Source organism: Mesoplodon densirostris, chromosome 16 (genome assembly GCF_025265405.1).
Source record: "Mesoplodon densirostris isolate mMesDen1 chromosome 16, mMesDen1 primary haplotype, whole genome shotgun sequence".
Classification (NCBI taxonomy): domain Eukaryota; kingdom Metazoa; phylum Chordata; class Mammalia; order Artiodactyla; family Ziphiidae; genus Mesoplodon; species Mesoplodon densirostris.
The window spans coordinates 945,977-963,592 of NC_082676.1; the positions used below are offsets into that span (position 1 = coordinate 945,977).

The following is a 17,616-nucleotide window of genomic DNA, read 5'->3' on the forward strand; positions in this document are numbered from 1 at the left end:
GACAGTGACGGATTAAAGACTTGAGTGCCCTTCTGGAGAAACCTCCCCTCTGTACTCACCTGCAACCTGCCAGTGCCTTCGGTTTGCTGGCAGTTCCTTGGTGTCCTGTGTGTTATCTTGAAATCGTTCTGGAACGTTCACTGGTCAGTGACGTTTACGACAGGTCTGATTCTCTGCAGGGCTGGGCAGAGGCGTGGCTTCCTCTAAGGCTGCTTTGCTGAGTGGTATATTCTCGTGTGTACATTTCTGCAAAATTGTAGCTCAGTGTGAACCTCATACTTTAGATAATCTGGTGCCAACGTCTGACGTCGCTTCCTCATGTTTAAGCTCGCCGTTCCTCCTGGACACTTGGTTCCAGACAAAAGGGCTCCATTTTGAGGGCAGATTGGTAGAGAGTGTCTGTTTCAATTTGATGCTATTTGTGCTTTTTCATTTATTTCAATTACTTTTTCTCTACATGGATTTTTAAGGCTTTATTAGTGTGTTTAAGAGAGTCAAACTACATGACGTTGAAAGGTTTTCTAAGACATATAGACTATAAACCACGAGTTATGGAAGTGTTAGCTTCTTTCCCAAGTGAAGTTATTATTATTATTTTTTTATTTTTTTATTTTTTGCGGTACGCGGGCCTCTCACTGTTGTGGCCTCTCCCGTTGCGGAGCACAGGCTCCGGACGCGCAGGCTCAGCGGCTATGGCTCACGGGCCTAGCCGCTCAGCGGCATGTGGGGGGATCTTCCCGGCCCGGGGCACGAACCCGTGTCCCCTGCATCGGCAGGCGGACTCTGAACCACTGCGCCACCAGGGAAGCCCAATGTGAAGTTATTTTAATCATAACAGTCAATGAAAACTTCCTCAGTACTGTTCATGAAAGTAGTGGGTTGCATGGTGCCCTCCACCCAAAAGACACATGCACATCCTAATTCCTGGTACCTGTGAATGTGACCCTATTTGGAAAAAGGGTCTTTCCAGACGTAATTAAATTAAGGATCTTAAGATGACATCACCTTGGAATATCCAGTTGGTCCTAAATCCAGTGATGGGTGTCCTTATAAGAGACAGAAGAGGAGACACAGACACAGAGGAGAAGCTACGAGAAGACGGAGGCAGAGACGGGAGAGACGCAGCCACAAGCCCAGGGACTCCTGGAGCCCCCAGAAGCTGGAAGAGGCAGGAAGGACCCTCCCCTGGAGCCTCTGAAGAGAGTGCGGCCCTGCCCACACCTTGACCTCAGATGTCTGGCCTCCAGGACAGAGAGGACTGGTGTCTGTTGCTTTAAGCTGCCCAGTTTGTGGATATTTGTATTAGCAGGAAACTAATACATAAAGAAAACACCAAAATTTGGGACTACCCTGGTGGTGCAGTGGTTAAGAATCCATCTGCCGATGCAGGGGACACGGGTTCGAGCCCTGGTCTGGGAAGATCCCACATGCCACGGAGCAACTAAGCCCATGCGCCACAACTACTGAGCCTGCGTGCCACAACTACTGAGCCTGGGTGCCTTAGAGCCCATGCTCCGCAACAAGAGAAGACACTGCAATGAGACTGTGTACCACAATGAAGAGTAGCTCCCGCTCGCCACAACTAGAGAAAAGCCTGCGTGCAGCAATGAAGACCCAACGCGGCCAAAAAGAAAAAAAGAAAAAAAAAGAAAGAAAGAAAGAAAGAGAAAACAGCAAATTCCTCATCACGGGGTAGGTTCAGAAGCCTGCAGCTGTGTGCCCAGTGGAGGCGTGGGGTGGGGGTCACGCTCATGTTCGTGCAGCTGAATTGTGTTTCTGGGGGAAAAGCACAGCACTTATGTACAGAGATGAGTGTGTTTTTAACATGTAGGTCTGAATTGTTAAATGCAGCCTAGAGTAAATAAGTCAGATTTTAATTTTATGTTTATAGAAGCAGAATAGAAAGCAGAAAATAACTCAAAAAAGTTATTTGAAATAAAATAGCCTAAAGGCTTGTCTCCTCACCTGCCTCTTCCATCCCGGAGTGGGTGGTGCACTTGCTGTGCTCCGTGCTGACGTGAAAGCCGGGGTCTGTGCTGGGGTGACCGGCGGGAGGCAGGTGTGGGGGGCCGTGTGGCTGCCTCGTCGACCAGGGGGGTCGGGTCGGGCCGGGCCTGGTGGCCAGACAGGAAGGGAGACGTAGAGTGGGGGCTTCCAGGTGCGGTCCATCCAGACATGCCAGGCTAGGTGCCCTTCCCTCTGTCCTGTCTTGGACCCTCACCCTGACCCACCTGTCTGTGGGCCCTCCGTGGGGAGGCTGGAGCCGCCACCCAGGAAGGGCTGCTTCCTCGCGGGTCCAAGAGCTGCCGGATGCTTTGGTCGCCCCTGCAGCTGGGACCCCAGCCTACAGCCTTGCAGGGAGCAGCTCTGCTAACAGCGGTGACCGCCATCTGTGTCCTGCGTACCGGAGCGTGGCCTTGGCCCTCGGGAGGACTGAGGGTGCGTGGCCCATGGGGCCCGACGGCCAGCACGGCCCACTTCTCGGGATTTCTCTCCAGGGGCAAAGGTTCTTTTGTAAGCACTTTGCTGAAGCACTGCTCACAAGGGTGAAAAAATGGAAACACTTTACATGTTTGTTGAACAAATCATGGTGTATTCGCACATTTAAGAACTTGCAGTTAAAAATCGTAGCATGAAAATGTGGTCACAGCCGTCATGCTGTGAACTGTGGCCGCCTTGTGTGAAGGGATACGGGCGACTGTCCACGCCTCTCGCCTCTCGCCTCTCGTCTGCCCCAGCTCCCAGCCACACGCACGTCGAAAGCTCTTACACATGAGAAAATGTCTTACTTCTTAGGACAGGGCTTGGATTCTCAGAGACACCTGGTGACTGCCCAGGCTTGGTGGGGACATGGAGCCCCTTCTGTGTGCACAGACACTGTCAGGCAAGCAGGCGGCTGGGCCCCGGGGGTGGCATCGGTCATGAGCTGTGATGGGGTCCGCACAGCCGTTTTGCGGCCGTGATGGCCTCCCCTGGTGAAGCTGTCTGGCCTGCGTGTGGACAGGGGTCATCCTGGACGGTGTGTCCCTGGTGCCTGACATCCGTGGGTGCGGGAGATGCCAGAGTGAGAGCTCTTGGGTCCATGGGAAGGGCCAGGCTCCTGGCAGGCCCTGCAGACGGTCTCACTGACCCATGTTCTGGAAAATAAAGAAATCTGGTTGCTTGATTATTCAGGCACCTTTTAAGATGTCTCAGAGAAAATGTATGGCTTGTTTAAGAAGCAAGATAAAACGTTCCTAAGTGTTGCCTGGCGTGTTTCAGGGATGGAGGTGCAGAGCGAGCACCAGCCTCTCGATGCTCAGGGGGCCTGGGCGTGTCCAGGGCCGTTGGGCTCCGTGTCACTGCAGTGCACCTTCCAGTTGGCACCATTTCCATGGCGACCTGCCCGGGGCTGGGTCTGAGCACTGGAATGGATTGGAGGCCTGGGGCACGCTTCACGCTTTGCGGAGACGGCGGCGAAGGCCCTGCCCCCGTGTGATGTGCGGGGTGGCCTGGGGTTGGGGGAACTGGGCAGGATGGAACTGTCCCGTCGTTTGTCCAGTGGCCTGGCCGGCTCCGTCGAGCGAGAGGGGTCAGCTTTGGTCACGTTAGCTTCCCCGGCTTCTCCCCACGCCGGGCTGTGTCACGTTGCAGCCTCTGTTTTCTTGTCTGCTTCCCTCTGGCACTTCTGGGGGCAGCTGTGACCGTGGCCAGGGCCTGCCAGGCACGGACATTTGGTGGGGTCTGACCAGGGGTCCCGCTGCTGCTGGTGTACATTCCTCCCACCTGCCTGCCTTTGGCCTGACCGTCGGGACCCTTGGTCTGTCCCCTGGGTGTAGGTGCTGGGGTGTGGCCGGTGAGCACTGTGGGTGGTGTGTGGGCTGGGGCCTGCCTCCAGAGGCCGGAGAGCAGACATCTGCCCCGGGCTCCCTACCCAGGACGAGGTGCCATCGAGCACTTGGGGGCTCCCAGCAACCCTGGTGAGCTTGGGATGACCAACCCAGGAGGCCTTAGGTCTGAGTCCTGGACGGATGCCCCGTGGCTCGAGAAGGGGGTCACTGCGGTGTCCGCGGGTGCTCAGCACAAAGGGCGTCACTCGGGGTGAGCTGCCCAGTGCCCGGGGGCCTCGCGGGACTGACCCCACGGACCCCAACCCCTGAACTCCCCCCTGAGCCCCCTGGAATGTGGCCCCGGCCCGGGGGTCCATGGTATCACTCTCTGAAACATGGGGATTGACAGTGAGGCCGGATGCTTGCTGCGCAGCGGGGGCTGGTGGCCCCTCGCTGGACCGTGTCCACCAGGTGGCACCCCTGCTCCGGCGGCGGCCGTGCGGACACGTGGACGCGGCGGAGACGGGTCCGCGCTCCTGTTTCTGTTGATTCCGCGCGTGCGCTCGTGTGTTTTAGGGGCTGACACGGGAGGTACTGGCTGATCTGAGAAGCGCGCTTTCTTAGAACGAGGGAGCAGCCCTCTCTGCTCTGGGTCAGGCCTGACTGGAGGCTCTGGAGCCCCAGCCCCACGGGGACACCCGCGCGCGGGCGGTGGGCGGACTGTGCGGGGTCCGCAGGCTGACCGGCCGCCACCTGTCTTGCAGTGAACGAGTTCACGGTCATCAGGAAGAAGTTCCGCTGCCCCTACTGCAGCTTCTCGGCCATGCACCAGTGCATCCTCAAGAGGCACATGCGCTCCCACACGGGCGAGCGGCCCTACCCCTGCGAGATCTGCGGGAAGAAGTTCACGCGGCGCGAGCACATGAAGCGGCACACGCTGGTGAGCGGGCGCAGGGCCACGTGGGGGTGGCGTGTGGGCAGAGGGGGGTCGGCGTGGGTCAGCGTGGGGTCAGCACAGGGTCGGTCCAGGGCACGCTCTGCACAAGGCTGCGGTGTCCGGGCAGGATGGGCACGTGGGCTGTCCAGGAAGCCACGGGAGGCCCTGAAGTGGGGTCCGCCCTGCGGGGGGAAAGACCAGGATAGCGGGGAGGCACCCCAACCCCACATCCCTCCTGAGCAACTCTGCCCCCGGCCCCAGGGGCAGAAGGCAGGTGAGCACACCGCCCCGCAGCCCCACTCCTCAGCTCCCCCTTCGGGGCCCCCGCTGCCCCAGCCCGGCCTCTGCAGGTGCTCCCTCCCCTGCCAGGACCCTGCCCTGCCCCCCGGCTCCTGCCACGTGGCCACTTCCTCCGTGCCCCGTCCTGCAGTTGCCGTGGGATCCTGGCCCCTCTCCCCCACAGCCCCTGGAAGGTTCCGACGGCCTGGCTCGCAGCTCAGGAACAGGTGCTGCGCAGATGAATTTGCTTGGCCAGGAAGTGATAGAAAAGGTCACCCTTGAAACAGGGAGGCAGATTCACCAAAACACAAAGTGAGGAACCCTTGGGTGGGTGAGAGACGAGGAAGGCCAGGCGGCTGGGGTACGGGTGGGGAGAGGTCGCTGGGGTGATGTCATGAGTGAGGGGGCCTCAGGGCCGCACGGGCTGGGTCGGACTCCTGCAGCACCCTGATCCTCTGACCAGCAGGAGGGGTGGAGGGGCCACATCCCCGCAGCGAGGGGGGCCGAGGCGAGACCTCAGGGGTGGCCCCAACGGGGTGAGCCACGCGAGGGAGCGAGGGAGAGCCCACGGCCTGGGCCTCATTTGGGGCTGGGCTCCCCGGGGAGGCTCCCTGAGGCCAGGTGGAAAAGCTGGAGGGGGAGGCAGCCCTCGGAGCCAGGGCCCAGGCTGGCGGACTGCGGGATGCCTGTGTCCCCCGGAGGGACAGGTTTGCAGGGCTGGGGGGCAGCTGCACCTCCCCCGACGACAGAGGGGCAGCTTGTTCCCGCCCCGCCCGCCCCAGGAGGCTTAGCCGGGGGCAGGGGCGAGGTGGGCAGTCTCAGCAGCTGCCTCCACGGCGCCCACAGCCTTCCCCGCCCATCCATGCGTTCACTGGGATGAGTGTCCGGCCATCTGGTCCCGGAGGACAGGCTCCGTGGCTCCCCGGGAACTGTCCCCACCGCCCAGCCCTGCTGTGACCAGACTGGGGTCTTTGTTCTTTGCAGAGGGTCCCGGAAGCCCTAGGTTTAAAATGTAGCAAATGAAAAAGACCCAGGAAGGGTCCCAGGACCCAAGTGATTTGAGGCTTCGTTTCTGGAATCAGAACCTGTGAGGCGGCCCAGCTCCTCCTGACGTCCGACCAGGGCGTCCGGCCTCTCGCCTGCCTGGGCTGGTTGGCAGCAGTCGTAGGTCCTCGTGCTCGGGTTTCAGGGAAGGCTGTGATGAGGCAGACGTTCACGGTGGTCTGCGGGACTGCTGAGCTGGGAAGCCAAGGGCGCTCGGCCAGGCCCGTCAGGTGAATTCAGAAAGGCAGGAGGCGGCATTCAAGCAGCAATCACGGTTCCCCGGGGATGCCCGACCCTGCCGCCCCGCGGGCTGGGCACTCAGCCCAGCTCCTGGCTGTCCTGACGGCTTCCCAGAAGGCAGGTGCCTCGAGTCCCTCTCGGTCACCGCTGTCCTGGGCTCCCATCACCCGTGCCCCCAAGACCCCAGGCCCAAGCCGGGAGCCACCAGAGCTCTGGCCATGCCCTCCTGGGGCAAAAGCGGGGGCGGGGCGGAGGCGAGTGCTCCGCCTTCTTTGCTGGGAGGTGTGGGGGCAGCATGACCCCCAGTGCAGATCTGAGCCCCGGGCAAGCCCCGGGGTGGGGGGGCGGGACACGGCCGGCCTAGTGCCCAGCAGCCCTCTGGATGGGGACGAGTTTTGGTGGCACCTGCAATTCTGTGTGTTCCGGCTTTGTGCAGTGGCTCCCGGCCAAGGCTAGGGGTCTGAGCAGCCTAGCAGACTGCCCCCCACCCACCCAGACCTCAGCTTCTGGGCCACCCAGTCCTCCCCCTCCACTCACTGACTGTACGTCCCCCTGCACTGACCACCGTCCCCCCGCACTGACCGCCATCCCCCGCACTGACCGCCGTCCCCCCGCACTGACCGCTGTCCCCCCGCACTGACCATCGTCGCCCCGCACTGACCGCCATACCCCGCACTGACCACCGTCCCCCCGCACTGACCATCGTACCCCCCACTGACCACCGTCCCCCCCGCACTGACCATCGTCCCCCCACTGACCACAGTCCCCCTGCACTGACCGTCATCCCCTGCACTGACCGCCATCCCCCCACACTGACCACCGTCCCCCCGCACTGACCGTCGTCCCCCCGCACTGACCGCCATCCCCCGCACTGACCGCCGTCCCCCCGCACTGACCATCGTCCCCCCCACTGACCACCGTCCCCCCGCACTGACCACCGTCCCCCCGCACTGACCGTCGTCCCCCCGAACTGACCGCCGTTCCCCCGCAGGTGCACAGCAAGGACAAGAAGTATGTGTGCAAGCTGTGTAGCCGCGTGTTCATGTCGGCCGCCAGCGTGGGCATCAAGCACGGCTCGCGGCGCCACGGCGTGTGTGCCGACTGCGCGGGTGGCGGCGGGGCCGGGCCCCTGGATGGCGGCGGCGCCGAGGGCTCCCCTGAGCTGTTCGCAGGCGACGGGCCATACCTGGAGGACCCCGAGGACCCACGCGGTGAGGGCGAGGAGGAGCTGGGCGAGGACGAGGACGACGTGGGCCTGGCCCCCGAGGACGCACTACTGGGGGACGACAAGGAGGACGAGGACTCGCCGCGGGGGCCTCGCAGCCCTGCCCGGGGCACCGACAAGGACTTCACCTGGATCTCCTAGGCTGGGCCGGGCACTGGGCTGCGGCCGCCCCCACCTGTGTGTGCCCCAGGCCCCCTTCACCTGCTCTCCCCCACCCCTCGAGGACACCTGGGGCTCAGAGGCGGGTGCTGCCCCAGCGAGTGGGGCTGGGGACGTGCGCGGGGCGGGTCTGAGCCCAGGGAGAGCCCTTGTCACCTCCCCCAGCAGGGGCGCGGGGCGGGCATCAGGGGAGCCCAGGACGCACCGGTCTGGCGTCAGATGCACCGTGGCCTGTGGCCCAGAAAGGACCAGCACTGGCTGGGGTCCCAAGTGTGGCCCCGAGGCCTGGGTCCGGGAGCTGTTAGGAGAGTTCTCCTGACCCTGGGCCCCGTCCAGGGCCGAGTCCTCCCTGCCTCCACTCCCCCTTCTCAGCAGTGGGGTCACTGCTGGCGGCTGCCGCTGCCCCCCGCCCTCGAGGGCTGTGCCGTCCGGTGGCAGCCTGCGAGATCCAGGTCTGGCGTCCAGAAAGCCCCACGGCCCTCCCGCCTCGGGGCTTTGGTGCTCAACACATAGCAGCTGCCGACCTCGGCCCAGGGTGCCCAGGTGCTATCCCCCCACTGAGGCAGCTGGGCGGGGGTCCCAGGTGCTCCCACCGTAGGGGCCTCCTCTTCCTTTGTGTGCACTTCTCTGGGCTGGCTTGCCCCTCCGCCCCACCCGTCCTGCCGCGCCCAGGCCACTCCTGCTGACCGTTCCCGGCGGCTCGCCTTCGTTGCTGCTAACACCGGATGGTGTCCCCAACGCCAGTGCTGCTCACGCCGCCTGCGGGGGCCGCCCCCTCCCCAGGTGCTCGGGGCCCCGGTTCCGTGAGTAGCTAAGGAAACCGAGGCTGGCACGTAACATGGTTCTGTTCGGTGTTATCTTTCCCGCTCGACGACACTCGCAGACGTGTCTTTCCTTTGGTTCCTTCCCAAGCCCCCTCGCCGTCTTTTAAACACGCTTACGACCCCTTCTCTCTTTTTTTTCTGAGAAGCCGGGGCCCCACCGTGTGCTGTGAGGACACTGTGGGCCCAACCCCGGCCTGTCTCCCTTTCAGGCTCGTGACACATACATTCCATCCCCTCCACCCACCTCGCTTGGGAGCCCCTGCGGGACACTGTGCCAGGGCCCCTTGGGTGCTGAGCTAGAGCCGAAGGAGACACTGGCTTGATTTTCTCTCTCCCCACAGCCTGCGAGCCAAATGGCTTTACTGCATTTCTCCCAGGTCCCATCTACTCTTCCTAGGTGGAGAAAGGCAAATCCCACAGAACCCTCCTTAGTAAGTGGCTGGCTGCGTGGACACGGACGGGTGCTGTCCTTGAAGCCCTGCCCGGGGAGGAGTCGCAGCTTCATTTTTTGTTTTGCTTTGTTTTAAACATAGCCACCTTTCTCTCAGTCAGAAGAGGGCTGCCCTCCCATCCTCAGCTGGGGACGCTGCGAACTCCTCAACGCCGGCATCCTTAGGGAAGGGCCGGGCCGGGCCGGGGGGCAGGAGCCCGGGGCAGGTTGGGGTGCCTCTGGGGCCGGTGCCCCTGTCTGCCTTTCACAGTGGGGGCCCAGCTGAGCCCCTCGGTGGGGCTCCCCACTGTGTACCTTTCCCCCACTTTCTAACCCCTTTTATAAACAGACTTACTTTCTTATCAAATGCATTTGGAAACCAGACCTTTGCTACCAAGCGTCTCTGGGTTTTGTACGGGGCCACCTCTCAGCCCGCCGCCCGCGCCCCGGGCCACCTTTGCGCCGCACTCAGGACCTGCTCGCTCCCGCTCTGGACCGTCCTGGCTGACTTTTAACGGGGCCCTCAGTGCCACAAGGGCATTTTCTTCCTCAAAACAATACCCTGGAAAGCCGAGGGTCCCACCTCCCGCCCCCGAACCCCGTGTGTTCACTATTCTCGTGTGCGGTTAACTGGAGAGCTGGATTTCAGAGATGCAGGCGAACACACCGCCTCCAGAGGCGGGAGGGAAAGACGTGTAACGAAGGTTTCTTTTTTAACGTGATTTTTTTTTTTTCAAATCAATGTTTAAACTAATAAATATTTTTTTATGAAGCGGAAAAGCGTGTAAATCACATCTCACATTTTGTACCTTTCCGTCTGTGTGCGTCTGTGTTTGGTGTCTGCAACGCCGATGTGGGACGCGGTCCATCGGGCGGCAAGGTCTTTGGGGGTGGGGGAGGGGCGGGGGAACCAAGATTTTGTATCAAGCTCTGGATCCTGACCGGGTTGTATGCTTGAACTCTGGGTTTGGGAACAGTCACAACACTGCCAGGACTGGATAGGGACCTCAACTGAAAGGACACAGCTACTGCTTCCAACTTTGCACATCTTCCTTTTTAAAAAAGAGAACTCAAAAAATGCAAAAACTGGAACTTTTTGCAATATTATATGAAAGATAATCTTATTTTCGCTCATTCTGTGACATGTGCAACTCTTAAGAAAGCCATACTTAATGGTGTTTTTATTTTTTAGATCCTATATTGTGTTTTGTATGTGGCCCTTTTTAGAACTACTTGTAGTGAGGGCGCTGTGTGTGTGTGCTTTTCTTAAATATTTATTTTTTCAACATGCTTTCAACCTGTCAACACAAACAAAACAGACAGAAAAAGGGCAGTGTTTGAAGATTGTTGATTTTTTCTGGGAATAATCTATATTATATCGACTTTATATGAATTATTATAAACCTGTGTTTGTATTGGAGATGTGTTTCATATCTGGGGGAGTCTTTTGTAATTGGTCAGTGGGACATCACGGCTGTCGCCTGCTTCCCCGGAGCCGTCGACGGCCAACAGCACCTCCTCCCTAGTGGTCTTGAGATTTCTTGTCTGCCGGGCGCACTCCGGGCCCGCCTGTGGGTCTCCTTTCTGTGACGGGATTAGTTAGACTTTCTTGCAAAGCGATCACTTTCAATAAACTGGGAAATTGCTGCTTGAGCAGATGCCTTGTGTGTGTTTCAGACAGCATCCCCTCCTCTGGCCTCACCCTGGGTAGAGGGGGCCAGAGAGTAACCCCCACCCCCAGCCCTTTGTGGCCTGGTTGCTGGCCTCCTGTCTGCCCACCGCCATCCCTGCCCATGGCGGGGTCCCGGCTCTGTGTCCCTCCCCCCAGGAGGCAGACACAGCTTTTGGAAAAATCCCGAATCTTTAATGTTACTCCTCGCCTGGTTCAGCCCAGACGTGAGACACCTGAGCTTGGCAAACACCGTACAAATGTCCACCCGGGCCCTCAAACAGTCAGGTTAAGTGCGGGCAGGGGCGCCCCCTCCCCGACACCCCTCAAAGTGCATCGAGGACGGCCCCGTGTGGCCCCAAAGCGGGGCCCGTCACACCCCTGACAAGTCCAGGGCCGACAGGTGGGGGGCGGCCACCCCTCGGGACCCCAGGCCAAGGGGACAGCTGTGAGGTTTGGCTTTAGTGCAAAAGGCCAAGAGGCTGGTTTCTTCAGAGGCACTTTGAGTGGTGGGGACCGCCCCCCACCGGTTAAAAAGAAGACCCTGCAGCTAGGAGAGGCCCCGGCGGGCGGGGCTCAGTCCAGGAAGCGTTGGCAGGCCTTCTTCCAGCGGCAGGCCGTGCACCACAGGTCCCGGTGGTCCATGCCATACACTTTCCGGCACTTCTTGGCGTCACCTCGGGGCTTCCTGGGGGGACACATGGGGGGCATGGGGTGCTGTCGGGCCGGGAGCCTCCCTGCCCGGTGCCTTCCCCGGCCCCTTTACACACACACGCACCTCGGGTTGGCACCGGGCTTGGCCGGCAGGGCTGGCGCGCAGGCCCTGACCGGGATGGGCTGTGGCTCCGGGTGGACGGGTGCCAGGCAGCCCTGAGAGGAGACGCTGCTGTGGCCTCGCGCCCCTCCAGAGCCACCCGAGGCCTCACCCACCTGGCAAGTGGGGTCACTGGGGCACACCTGGGGGGCGGGCAGGGAGCTCAGCACCGGGGGCGGGGGCAGGGCGGGCGGGCGCAGCAGGATGGGCAGGGCCGGGGGCTCCAGCGGCTCCAGGCGGGGGAAGGCGGGCGGCACGGAGGCCGTGGGGGACCCCGGGGTCAGGCCAGACAGCCCGTCGGTCAGCGAGTCCACGCCGACGTCCAGCTCCGTGTAGTAGAAGTCCTCCTCGCCGTCGCTCTGCTCTGGCTCTGCCTGCCGCCTGCTGGGGGGCGTGGGTGGGGTGCGAGCTGATGCAGAGGCCTGCCTGGCGCCCCCCGCCCCTCCCCCACCCCCGGCCCCGCCGCACCCCAGGTGCACCAGACGGATGTGTCTCTGCATCCCTGACGCCGAGCTCAGCACCTTCCCGCAGCGCTTCCACAGACACTGGAACAGCCCCTGCAGCGAGCTCTGGGCGACAGGGGGCGGTCAGCCTCGGCGCCCCCCACGTCCACCCCGCTCCAAGGGCTGCCGTGGCTCACCTTCCTCTTCCTCAGGGCAGGCTCCCCGAACAGGAAGTGGGCTGCCTCAGGGGGCAGCGGGGGCGAAGGGGTAGGTGGAGAGGACTGGTCGCTGGTCGGGCCCCAGCCCCCATCCCCGCTGCTGCCGCTGCTGCCCGGCGGCCGCACCGGGGCCTCCCTCCAGGGCTCCAAGCTGGGCTCTGCGGACACACACCGGCGCCAGCATCAGGACTTTTGGGGGCCACGGCTGTGCTGCAGACGCTGCTGGCTACGAGTCCCTGAGTGCAAAACCTCCGCCTGTTCACCTGTCCACAGGTGAGCCTGGAGGCCAAAGAACCTCTTGGAGGGGGTAGTGGCCGGGAGGAGCTGACCACGGCAGCCCGGGGACGAGCCTCTCCAGCACAGAGAAGGAAGACCAGAAGAGTACGGGGTGGGGAGCTGCCTGGCCAGCCAGGTGGAGATGGACAGGTCATGGAGGCCTGCAGGCCTGGGGCACTGCAGCTTTGGCCGCGGGGAGGGGCCATGGGGGTCCTGATGTCGCTTTAGGCCTCAGGAGATGCACTTAGAAGACGGTATTCCAGGTGAACGGCTCTGCTTGCCCCACAGGGGCTGGGCAGCTTGTAGGGTCCTGGAGGGACAATGGTCCTGAGCCCTGCCGCCACGCCCCACCCCAAGCCAGGCCTCTAAGTCTCACCTGTGCTGAAGGCTACAGCCGGGGCCCCCAGCAGGAGGGGGCTGGTGGACAGGCTTGTGAGGGCTGCGGCAGCCATGACCTCGTCCAGCCGGGCTTTTCCTGGGGGGGCTCTGGAGGAGATGGGGATGGGGGGTGGGGGGTGGGTAGGGCCCAAGAAGTACTCCAGGCCCGTCCCCGTCCCGGCACACGTGCAGGCCTGGGCACGTGTGTGCACCCAGCTCCCTCACTCCAGGAGCCGGGCAGGAGGCCCAGCTCCACCTCCAGCTCGGGTTGCCGAGCTCCAAATCCCCAGGAACCACCGGGAACAGGCCTGGGCCGGGGTCTTTCCAAAGCCCGACTTCTCTGCAGCCTGGGCTTTGTTCCACCGTGGCTCCTTCAGACCCTGCTGCTGGACAGGGGTCTGAGGCCCCGCCGGTGGGGCCAGGCCAGGCCAGCCCTCCCCCCAATCACACATTAACCAGGGTTGTGCAACAGCAGCTGCGGGCCTAGCGCCAGACCTGGGAGGGCGGGAGCAGCCAGCAGTCAGCAGCAGCCAGGGGAGACTGGGCTCGAAGCACAAGCGGGTCCCTGGGCCCCAGCGGGCAAGGCCAGAGCCCGCCCCCGCCTCCGCAGCCAGCCCGGGGTGTCAGGCACCTGGGAGGGTTTCTCTCTCTGCAGACAGGGCTGGGGAGACAGCCATCGGGGGCCCCGGGATGCCTGGACAGTCGATTTCACGCGGGCCTCACAGCCTCTTGGGCACAGAGGCTGACAGGCGCCCCCTCCCAGTTCTGCGCTCTGGCCCTCAGGGTTTGGGGAGGAACAAGGCATACTGATACATCGGTCATTTCTGCTTAACTTCTCCAGGGCTGGAGAGCCGAAAGGCAAGGACAGAAACCCAGTTCAGGATGCTGACCTGCCCTCCACCGAGGCCCCCCTCGCAGGGGTGGGGTCTGGAAGGCTCCAGCCTGCGCCCCATCCACCACCCCTGCACACACAGGCGCACGGGTGCACACGCCCCCTCGGCCTGGCACGCGAACACCGGCTCACCTATGCCCTGGCACCGGGATGTGCGCCGACGGCGTCGGTGGCCCCGCCGCCCCCGCCCCCGGGGCCCCGAAGTCCGCGGCCCGCGGCTCCGGCTCCTGCGGCAGCGCGAACTCCACGGCAGGGCCCTGCGGACGCGGCCGGCTCAGCGCGGGCAGCGGCCGAGTCCCCACCCCCACCGCCACCCCGACCCGATGGTGCCCGCCCCCAAACCGGCTGCGGCCGGTGCGACCCCGCCCCCGGCCCCGCCCCCGGCCGCCGCGGCGGGAAGCACTCCGGGCGCCGGCCCAGCCCCGCCGGACCCACGGACACGCGCGGCGACGCGCCGCCCCCGCCCGCCCCGCCCCGGGGCCCAAAGTTCGTGCAGCCCGACGCCATCTTCGCAGCGGGAACTTTGTCGGCGCCCCCAGCCCGGTACCTGCGGCGGCGCGGGCACCGACACGGGCGCGGCCGCGGGGTCCCGGCCGGCGGCGCGGAGTGGGGGGCGCCCGCAGCCCGGGCCGGGCGCCGGGGGGCGCTCGGCCTCCATGGCCGGCCGGGTACCGAGGCTGCAGCGGCGAGGGCGGACGCTCCGGACGCAGCCCCGGGCCGGGCCGGGCCGGGCTGGGCCGGGCTGGCCGGGCCACCGACCCCCGCCCTGGATCGGCCGCCGCCCGCGCCGCGCCGCCCGGAGGCTGCCGGCCGGCCCCGCCCCCTCCTCGCGGCCCGAGGCCCCGCCCCGCCCCGCGCCCATTGGACCGCCCCGAGGCCACACCCCGCCCCTGGCCGGCTGCTCCCGCGCTGGCCGCTCCCGCGCCGCTCCGGGAGGGGGCCCGGCTTCTGCCGCCCGCCCGCCCGACGGCCCCCGCCACGGCGCCCCCGTCGCCGGGGCGGGCCCGCTTCCTCGAGGGATGCCCCTGCGCGAGCTGCCGGACCCGGGAGGAGGCCGCGTCTCCTTGGCGGGCTTCCCGGGAGCAGGTTATTCTTTAACGCACGACTGCCCACCTCCCGCGCCCCTTATGTAACTCCAGGGGCTGGGTGGCGGAGCCTTCCCTGTCGTTCAGGGTTAAGGTCCCACCCTGGGGTAGCCACCCTGTGGGCCGGCTCACCGCTCGGAGGAGCCCCTCGGCCTGAGGACCGCCCGCCAGGGCTTGCCTCCCTCCCCACTCGGTCTTCTGAGCCCGACCAGCCGGCGGCCCCAGGTGACAGGGCGCAGGTACCCAGCACCCCCAGCGGGAGGAAGCCCATTCCCAAGGAGAGGTTTTCACTCCTTCCAGACCCCACCTCGCCAAGCATCCCAGGCTTTCAAGAAGAGCAGGCTGAGGTATAGCAGTGTTCATGCTCCCTGAGCTGGGGCTTTATTGAGACCCTGCCCTGGAGAGAACATGGCAGCCAGGACCCCAGGGATCCCATAGGCTGACAGCACTGCTATCCGGAATTCGTGCTGTTAGCCGCGTGTGGGGGAGGGGACTCTGTGGGAAGTGAGGGGTCGCACCCCACTCTGGAGGAAGGATCATCTGTACTTGGGTGTTCAAGGGAGAAGGGATGAAGACCCCTTCCCAGGCTTAGACAGGAAGCAGGGGGTCTCCATGCCCTGCACATGCCTCTCCTGGTAGGAGTTGGAGCTGGGGGGTTCCAGGTGCCCAGGGACCCCCATCTCCTGGATGCTCTCATACACGTTTTCCAGGAGGCTCTTGTCCGCGCCCAGGCCCCTGAGAGGGAGGACCTCGTAGGCCAGGTCACTCCCCAGAGCCAAACTCGCTTCCCCACCCTTGGGGTCTGGCTGGTCTGTGGAAGGTCCTGGGTCCCTCCTTTTAGGCTTGCTGACCCTGGAATACAGGATGTCCACCTGGAGAGAGGAAGCCAGTCCAGGGAGGGGTCAGCACCATCCACTCGGCCAAGGATCTGCCCAGTCCCACCCACCCTACCTCGCACCCTTCACCTGAGCAGCTGGGGTCGCCTCAACTTTCCCCTGCTCCAGGCCTTGGGGGCCCCGATCTGTTCCCTTGAGCTTCTGGACACAGGCATACTCAGCCACCACGGGTCTGGCCTTGGGACCAGGCCTGGCACAGCTGCTGGTCAGCTGTGCCCCTGCCCACACCCCAGAGGTGACTGCCAGCCCGGCTCTGGGGATGGCAGCCAGCCCCACGTTGGAATAGGTGGCCTCAGGGTCGGTGGAGGGCGTGGCCAGGGGCAGCTCCTGGTGTGGGAAGGCTGCCGGGGGCCTGGTCGTCGTGCCTCTGGATGCCTCCTGCCATTGCGGGTGCAGATCCATGCTGGCAGGCCGTGGGGCTGAGGGTGGGGGCAGGGCAGAGATTACTTGGGGGTCCGGGGACGCCTGCCCACCGCCAGGCCCCAGCCCTTCCACCAGCTCACCTCTGCTGCAGGGCCAGCTGCAGTGTAGCTCATGCAGTCTGGTGTCCGACTTACCGAGGGAGCAGTGGTGGGGTCGTCTCAGCAGTGACTGGGGGCAAGGAAGGCTGGCCGGTCCCCTGCTGGCCCCAGGGACACCCTGGCACTCACCACTTCTGCTGGCATTACACTGCCCTGCGGCCCAGACAGCTGCCTCTGTGCCCGCTTCCTGGGTGCAAGAGGGTCATCAGAGCGGGGAGGCAGAGGTGCGGGTCAGAGGCGTCGGCCTCCAGTCCAAGGCCCATAGGGACGTGTGTGTAGAGAGCGGGTGCTGGGCCTGCCTGAGTCCCGCCCCCTCTGGCTGTAGAGCTGAGCCAGGCCTCACCCGGGCCAGGGACGGTCACACCTGTGGCACGCTGTGTGCGACATCCACAGCCAGAGGAGCAGGGGGAGGCGCCCTAGGCCCCAGAGGGCAGGAGGGGCCGAGGGTACCTGTGGCCTCATCCTGCGAAGCCGTGGATGGGCCTGGGGGCAGAAGACAGGGTGCCGGGGGCTGAGGGACTGGGCACCAACCTGACAGCCCCACTTCTGCGCCTTGTGCTGTTGGAAGGTCCCCCCACCCCCACCCCCGCGCTCTGACTCAGCACACAGAAAACCCCAAGGCTCAGCAGCCTCTCCCTCCTACGGAGGCCGATGGGACACAGCCTCAGCGCCCACCCTCCCGCCTCTGCCCAGGGTCTGCTGGTGAGGGGTGAGGCACGCTCTGCCTGGCCCCCAGAGGACCTGAGTTGGCAAGGATGACTCCAGTGATGGCCGAGCGCGGCCAGCTGAGGAGGGGCAGGGCAGCTGGTACCTGGCCACGGCCCCACTGTGGTCAGAGGCCAAACCTGAGAGCCAGGGAGGCCCCCAGGTCACATCCCAGGCATGGCTCCTGTCCAGGTGATGCCCCTTAGTTGTCCACTACAGAAACTGGCCCCCTGAGAGGCTGGAAAGCTGGGGGTCAGTAGGCAGGCAGGAAGGGCTGCTTTGGACACTGGCCACCCCACCCCTGGCTCTCCATCCCTCCCCTCCAACTGTCCCTGCCATCGGACACCCGCTTCCTGGAGTCTTGGCACAGGTGCCGGAGGTGAGGGGCCAGCAGCATGGAGCTGTCTCCGAAGGTGGGGGCCCGTCTGCTCAGACCCAGGGAGTGGGCTTTCCTCACCAGAGGGCCCAGGTCCCAATGCCCTGACCTGGTAGGGCCCAGTCTTCCCAGACCCCTGCCCTCAGCTGCCCTAGGAAGGCACCAAGGGGCCCGGAGCCTTAGCCAGGCTGGAGGACAGAGCGGGCGCTCACCAAGGCTGGGCTGGTGCGCCTCCTCCACCACCTAGGGTGGCGGGCAGCTTGGGCACCTCGAGGCCCAAGGCCTGAGTCGCCCTCGGCCCAGCCCCCCACCGCACTTCCTGCCCGAGCGCCACGCCGGGCACCTTGGGCACCTCGAGCCCCAAGGCCTGAGTCGCCCTCGGCCCAGCCCCCCACC

At 64.1% G+C, this 17,616-nt stretch overlaps 3 protein-coding genes across 5 annotated transcripts in view; 1 reads left to right on the forward strand and 2 right to left on the reverse strand.

Annotated features, from left to right (window-relative positions):
• ZBTB46 (zinc finger and BTB domain containing 46) overlaps positions 1-8,028 on the forward strand; it is a 55,070-nt gene extending 47,042 nt beyond the window's left edge. The window contains exons 4-5 of the mRNA XM_060078014.1: positions 4,574-4,749; positions 7,301-8,028. Of these exons, the coding sequence (XP_059933997.1) occupies positions 4,574-4,749; positions 7,301-7,675 (551 nt within the window). The 3' untranslated portion in view covers positions 7,676-8,028. The remainder of the gene's footprint in view (positions 1-4,573; positions 4,750-7,300) is intronic.
• Positions 8,029-10,806: 2,778 nt separating this feature from the next.
• On the reverse strand, positions 10,807-14,384 carry SLC2A4RG (SLC2A4 regulator). Of its 3 annotated transcripts, XM_060120578.1 has the most exons (8): positions 14,185-14,383; positions 13,770-13,894; positions 12,744-12,853; positions 12,071-12,249; positions 11,899-11,999; positions 11,574-11,814; positions 11,395-11,486; positions 10,807-11,304 (listed from the first exon to the last, which is right to left on the reverse strand). In XM_060120578.1, the coding sequence occupies exons 1-8, from the start codon at positions 14,293-14,295 to the stop codon at positions 11,193-11,195; spliced, it is 1,071 nt and encodes a 356-aa protein (XP_059976561.1). In that variant the 5' UTR covers positions 14,296-14,383; the 3' UTR covers positions 10,807-11,192. The 3 variants fall into 3 exon arrangements, with proteins under 3 accessions (XP_059976561.1, XP_059976559.1, XP_059976560.1); XM_060120576.1 differs by having other exon boundaries at positions 11,395-11,814; positions 14,185-14,384; XM_060120577.1 differs by having other exon boundaries at positions 11,395-11,811; positions 14,185-14,382.
• Positions 14,385-15,125: 741 nt separating this feature from the next.
• On the reverse strand, positions 15,126-16,659 carry LIME1 (Lck interacting transmembrane adaptor 1). The gene is given in 5 exon segments (XM_060120103.1): positions 15,126-15,594; positions 15,688-16,037; positions 16,122-16,262; positions 16,265-16,326; positions 16,504-16,659. Coding segments are annotated over 5 exon segments (969 nt in total). The 5' UTR covers positions 16,602-16,659; the 3' UTR covers positions 15,126-15,276.
• Positions 16,660-17,616: the final 957 nt, after the last annotated feature.